This window comes from Ursus maritimus, unplaced genomic scaffold, assembly GCF_017311325.1.
Source record: "Ursus maritimus isolate PB19 unplaced genomic scaffold, ASM1731132v1 scaffold_1, whole genome shotgun sequence".
Taxonomy (NCBI): domain Eukaryota; kingdom Metazoa; phylum Chordata; class Mammalia; order Carnivora; family Ursidae; genus Ursus; species Ursus maritimus.
This window is the reverse complement of record NW_024423343.1, coordinates 43,436,126-43,443,139: the sequence shown is the minus strand read 5'-3', so window position 1 is coordinate 43,443,139 and position 7,014 is coordinate 43,436,126. Positions and strand designations below refer to the sequence as shown.

Here is a 7,014-nt window from a genome sequence, read left to right as displayed (position 1 = left end):
AGATTCACTGGACAGAACCAAGCATACTGCTAAGAGGAAAGAAGAGCACACCCAGTAATAATCTAAAAAGGATATGAAACAGACTTGATGCAGCCATGGTATTTTTTTTTTAGATTTATTTATTTATTTATTTGATGGGGGGAGGGGCAAAGGGAGAGAGAGTCTTAAGCAGACTCCATGCTGAGCACAGAAACCAACGTGGGGCTCATTCTCATGACCCTGGGATCATGACCTGAGCCGAAACCAAGAGTCAGACACCTAACCGACTATGCCACCCAGGCACCTCTCAGCCACAGTTTTAATACTAATGAAGTACCAACGTATCCAAATATTTTACCTTAAAAAAAATTAGAGGAATAATCCTGTAATTGTCACTTTCATTGACTTGCATTCCACTTTGTTTTGTTTTGTTTTTTTAAATAATATTTTTTATTATGTTAGTCACCATACAGTACACCCCTAGTTTTTGATGTAAAGTTCCATGATTCATTACTTGCGTATAACACCCAGTACACCATGCAATACGTTCCACTTTGTTTTTTTTATAAGTGGAAGAAGTAGTGGTAGCATTATAGCTAGTGTGCCAGGAATTATACACAATCCTCAGTGCCTGTTGGAAATATTTTGGAATGTGAACTTCATCCATTTTGCATGTCCTTAGTAAAAGCGAGAATCTCTGAGCTGGATTAATTCAGTCACATTTTTAAAAATCCGTATTGCTTTAGTTTCAGTTCTCATTAAATCATTCTTTTTTTTTTAAGATTTTTTTTAAATTTATTTATTTAACAGAGAGAGACAGTCAGAGAAAGAGGGAACACAATCAGGGGGAGTAGGAGAGGAAGAAGCAGGCTCCCAGCAGAGGAGCCTGATGTGGGGCTCGATCCCATAATGCTGGGATCACGCCCTGAGCCGAAGGCAGACGCTTAACAACTGAGGCACCCAGGTGCCCCATCATTAATTCATTCTTATAAAAGATCTTTTTTATAGAAATACAGTTGACATACGACATTATGTAGATTTAAGGTATATGGCATGTTAATTTGATACATTTATATATTGTAATATGTAGCAATTATTAGCATCTCTGTCATATTACATAATTATCATTTCTTTTTAGTGGTTGGGATAATTAGGTTCTAGTGTCTTAGCAAGTTTGATGATTATTATACAATACTGTTGTTAATATTTGCTATATTGTGCATTAGATCTCTAGGACTTATTTACTACTTGTTGCAGGTTTGTACCTTTAAACAACGTCTGTCTATCTCTGCACCTCCTATTCCCTAGTAGTTATTTTATTCTCTAGTTTCTACATGTTTGTTTTTAGATTCCACATATGAATGATATCATACAGTATTTGTTTTTCTCTGACTTCTCTCACTTAGCATAATGTCCTTAAAGTCCAGAGATCTCTTTCTAACATCCATATCTGATCAAGCATTTTCCCAATTAGATTTCTTTCTGCAGTGACTCTGCATTGCATGATGCAGATGAACTGTAAACTTCTTTGCATGGTATGATTGGTCATTCATGATCTTGGCTCCTGTCTCTCCACCTTCATCTCCAGCAACCCATATTCTCTGTGCTTCCATGCCTTTGCATGTGCCCTTCTATCTGTCAGCAGTGCCAATCCCACGAGTCATGGGTGGCAGACTCCTTTCAGGTCTCACTGCACATGCAGTCGCTCTGTGAGGTAGACTTAGGTTTCTACTACAGTGCCTCTGCTGTGTTTTGTAATAGCAGTTTTTATAATGCATTATAAGTATTTTAATATCTTGTTTTCCTTTTATATTTTTAGCTCCTTGAGAGCCAGTTCCTTATCCTTTTATCTTTGATTTCCCAGCTTTTGGCATGGAATCTGGTATGAAGTAGATGCTCAGTAAATATTTTGCTGAATAAGTTAAAAATGAATGGGTCACCTGGGTTGTGCAGTCAGTTAAGCCTCCAACTCTTGCGTTCAGCTCAGGTTGTGATCTCAGGGTCATGGGATTAAGCGCCACATCCAGCCCTGGCCTCGTCCAGCCCTGGCCTCATCGCAGAGTCAGCTTGAAAATCTCTCTCCCATTCTTTCTGCCCCTCCTCCTGTGCTCACGCTCTCTCTCTCTAAAAATAAATAATCTTTTAAAAAAATTCAAAATGAGTTCCTCCAAAATATTTAATTTAGCCAAAGTATTTATATATTATATGTGATAAAATTAAAGATTAAAAATATATTTGTGACTCTACATCCTCTTTCCTGGAGCAGTTCTAATTTTAAGTAGTCTAGTGTATTGCCCTTTAAGTATAAACGTAGTTACCAAGAAATAATTTTTTGTTTAGGAATATGCACATTGAAGGGCACCTGGGTGGCACAGTCGATTAAGCATTCAACTCTTGGTTTTGGCTCAGGTTGTGATCTCAGGGTCATGAGATGGAGTCCCATGTTGGGCTCCATGCTCAGCGTGGAGTCTGCTTGGATTCTCCCTGCTCATTCTCTGTGTCTCTCTCAAATAAACAAATAAATATTTTTTAAAAAAGAAGAAATATACACATTGAACCTATATCTCAGTTTTTTAATTGTTTGCAATTTATTTTTATGCTTTGATTTCTTCATGTAGTTTATTTTTTCTCATTCAGATCACTTTCAAGGCAATGCATAATAGTGGAAAGGTGAAATTTAAAATGGAACAATACCTACATTGTTTTCCTAATTCTGTCATTTTGCTGTGCATTTTGGGCCTAATTACTGCACATCTGTATTTATATGAAAATGAATGAAAATTATTAGAAATTTAGAAACCCTTAGGTATAGGGATCTGTATAATAAGATTAAAGTTGGTAGTGACAACTGCACTCAAAAATATTCTGATTTTAGGATGCTAGGATAGTAGCTCCCGATCTTTTTGGACTTCTATTATTCTGGTGTGGTTTCTTTGATTTGGGGACCCCAATTATTTATTTATCTTTAAATGAATAGATTAAAAATAATTTTGGTTTGAGAATGCATTAATACCCTCAAGTTAATTGAAGAGTAGAGAGTATATCACATGGCCATTGAGCGTAATCATACATGAAAATGGATTTGTCTTTGAGAATTCCCAGTTAGGGTCTGGTATTGGCTCTAACTTATTACTGTCTTTGACTTGAGAGGGGAGAGATGTTAGCAGAGTAAAAACAGTGAGTTTGGAGCCAAAAAGATGGGTATAAATATGGTTCCATGACCTACTCTCTAAGTTTTTTGGGTAAATCAATCAGTCTGAGCTTCAGTTTCCTCCTCTGCATAATGAGATAATAATACCCAAGTGAAACAGTTGTGAAAATTAACAGTGGTTTCTAGAATAGTAGTGCCAAGTAAGTTCTTCATAAATCATAACTCCTATTTGATTAGTATTAATAAAACCCTGGGAATAGGTAAAAGGTTTTCCTGTTAACACTAAATATCAGGTAATTTGTCTTACTGAATAGTTGTTATACTACCTCTATTTTCCCAAGCAGGTTTGTTTTTAAAAACCATTTAAAACCATTTAAAAACCATTCTAAAAACAGAGTGGTTTACAGATATACACATCAACATGCGGAGTGGAGTCAGTGCTAATTGCCATGTCCAGAAGGGCACTTCCTGTCACTGCTGTCCCCCAACATGCCAGAGGACAACATGAATCCATTTACTTCACCTTTCATGTTATTATACAGAATATTCTTAGTACTTCAAACTACCTATATAGGTTCCTGGTCATATTTAAGGAGCTCATTTGGCCAGAATCCTTTGGTCTAGTCTGATCCCGTCAGACTCTCTCTCTCTCTCTCTCTCACCCTCACCTTCTCTACAATCAGATATTTAAATCACTGTCTTGTCACTCACAGCAAATATAACTTTTCTACATTATAAGGAAAAAATATAAAGGAACTTTCTTAATCTCTAGCCATTGAATCTACAAACCTACTTGTTTATATACCCATTCTTCCTTCACTGCTTCCAATTTACGTGTGTCATATTAAGACCCACCCTTGATCCACACCTGCCTCTAGTTATTGCTCTATCTGCTTTCACTTTTCAGTGAAGCTTTCTGAAATGCTGTCTAGGTTCACTTTTTTTATGTTCTCCCTATAATCATTATTCAGTCATTGAAATTTGGCTTTGTTTACTCTCCTTCCCTAGAACTGCTCACACCCTTCTGATTGCTAAATCCTGTCGCCACATCTCTGTTCATACCTTGGTCTCTTGACATTGGTCTTGTATGACTACGTCATTAAAAAATTTCCTTGGTCTTTGTACCATACTGTCCTGTAGCTCTACCTGCCTCTGTGGCCATTGCTCCTTTTCAATCTCTTCTTCCTCTGCAAGTCCCTTGAATGTTGATGTTTTCTCCTAGGTCCTTTATACATTTTTCTCAGGATTTAGGAGGTGCCAGGTGAATATTTGTTGAATGAACAAATTATGTCTGTATTGATGGTTTCTCAAGACATTGAAGTATAATTGGATCTTGTTAGCTGAACAAATTGCAATATGTTATACCTGATGGTGCACTTCACAAACTTTGGTCCAGTTTCTCTGGACCATGATTCTCTTAAAATACCCTACTATACATTTCTGGTGAAAAAAATCCAAGCTCATCATTCAGCTTTTATGTCTATGAGGTTCAGTTAGCTTTTTTAAGTGGTCTGTATGTATAAGGTAATTGCAAAAATAATTTTAAAGAGCATGCCTTATCCCAAATTTTTATATCGGTTTGACTGTTCACAGAAATCTTGTAGCTTCGTGGTCCATCCTCAATAAAACAGTTATACCTTACTGGGAGTAACAATTTAATTTAAATATACTCTGAAGTATATACTGTAATTAAAGTTGAGGATTAGGCACCAGCCTATTGGTTTGCCTTCATTGTATATTTTCATCTTTTATCAACCCTGGGAGATAAATATTCTTAGTCACCTTGTAGAGAGGAGAAAACTGAGGTTAGGGGAAGTTAAATAGATTTTATACCATAACATATACAGTTACTACAATTCAGAACCAGAGTTCTATCTGACTTTATAGCCCATGCATCTCTTCTAAATGACACTGAAATTGTAGGCTGGGGATGAATGCCAAATACAGAAATAAATGGGGTAAGTATGAGTTTAGTAAATCTAAATTGTGTTAAAAGCTGTCTGTGTCTTTTTGTCCCTAGGCAGTTATTTGGCAGAAAACTAGAGTATCTGATCATAAGATGGCTCTGATGTCTGTTCTGGGGACTGCCGTTATGGGCAACATGGAGTCCTTTCAATACCACTCTGAAGAATCTCAGGTATATAGCAAAATATTCTTCAATAATTCTGGTTTACCAATGAAACTGTCAAATTATTTTTCTTTTGAGGTCTGGGGTGGCAAGAAGCTTTTCTTATAACATTTTAATTAGATACATGTATAGGGTAAAAAAAAGAGAATACATTTACAGCTTATATTAACCCTCTCTCCCCAACCCTACTTCCTGTTTTTCGATTTGTTTTTTTTTTTAAACATTGTGGTTACATTATTTTTTTTATAGTGATTTTTAATAAAGGATCTTATCTATTTACTTTTTGCTATGAAAGAAGAGTTGGGGCACCTGGGGGCTCAGTTGGTTAAGCGTCTGACTCTTGAGTTTAGCTCAGGTCATGATCTAGGGTGGTGAGATTGAGCCCCACATTGGGCTCCACACTTAGCGGGTAGTCTGCTTGAGATTCCCTCCCTCTCCCTGTGCTCCTCCCCCCAAGCTCGCTCACTCGCTCTCTCTCAAATAAGTCTTTTAAAAAAAAAATGTTAAAAAGAAAAAGAAGAGTTGCTCTCGCTCTCTCTTTTTTTTTTTTTTTTTAAGATTTTATTTATTTATTTGACAGAGAGAGAGACAGCCAGCAAGAGAGGGAACACAAGCAGGGGGAGTGGGAGAGGAAGAAGCAGGCTCCCAGCAGAGGAGCCCAATGTGGGGCTTGATCCCAGGACTCTGGGATCACACCCTGAGCCAAAGGCAGACTCCTAATGACTGAGCCACCCAGGCTCCCCAAGAGTTGATCTCTCTTACCTTTGTTTTCCCTTTACCATTCTAAGTATGTACTCCAGCTTCCTTTTCTTGATCTCACAGCTTCAGACAGTGCTTCTTGAGTTCCTGTAATGCTAGATGAGGTTATGAATTATGAACACTCCCACTCTTACTTTTACTTGCTCTTCCTTCCCTCAATCACCGCAGCTCTACTTTTGCATTACCAAGCTTAATAATTTGTTTTCTTTTGCAACCATTTTTAAGTCTTCCATCTTCTGTTTGAAAATTGATTCTAAAAGTTGAAAACTTATATGGAATATACTGTATGGACTACAAATAGTTTTCAGTGAAAAGCCAAATATTATGCTGGGATTACATTTCCTAAGAATCCATGTTATGTGTCCATGCCATACAAATGAGAATATTTCTATTGTCCCAATTAAATGGAATCTCCTTTCTTGTTCTCCTGTCACTTGTTCAAAATTTGCTTTGTATATGGACTATCTTACAAAGTTTTTGCTTTTTCTGAGGTTTCCAAGGTTTGGGGGTTTTTCCCCCTTTTTTAAGTGAAGAAGTTTTCTTTATCATGTCAGCAATTAAATCCAGCTCTTTTACTTATTCTAGCTATAGCTGGTAATTCATTCTATTCCATTTTTTTAAAGCATTAGATTTAGAACCTAGTTTCTTATTTGGACTGATTGCATGTCAGGCATTCTACACAGCTCCCATCCTGGAATTTTTTTTCATAGAAATACTAGTAGTATTGGTTTTTCCATTATTCATTATTTCATATATCCCATGCCTCTTTCTTAGTATTCCTTCTCATTTTTCTCATATACATCTTTAGTTAACTACCCCAGAAAGGGGACATGAGAGGTAGACTTTTATGTATGAGAATGACTTTATTTGCACTTTCTCTTGTTGACTTTCTCTCTCTAGTCTGGTAGATCCAGAATTCTAGATTGAAAATAATTTTTCAGAATTTTGAAGATATTGAGTACCTTTGGCCATCCATTGTTGCTGGTGGGAAGATGAA

General features: G+C 36.7%; 1 protein-coding gene across 3 annotated transcripts in view; it reads left to right on the top strand.

The window, feature by feature from the left end:
- Window positions 1-7,014, top strand: part of PMS1 (PMS1 homolog 1, mismatch repair system component) — an 87,236-nt gene that overhangs the window by 51,746 nt on the left and 28,476 nt on the right. For all 3 annotated transcript variants that reach the window (XM_008687260.2, XM_040642913.1, XM_008687261.2), the window contains one exon: window positions 5,151-5,267. In XM_008687260.2, the coding sequence (XP_008685482.1) occupies window positions 5,151-5,267 (117 nt within the window). The remainder of the gene's footprint in view (window positions 1-5,150; window positions 5,268-7,014) is intronic.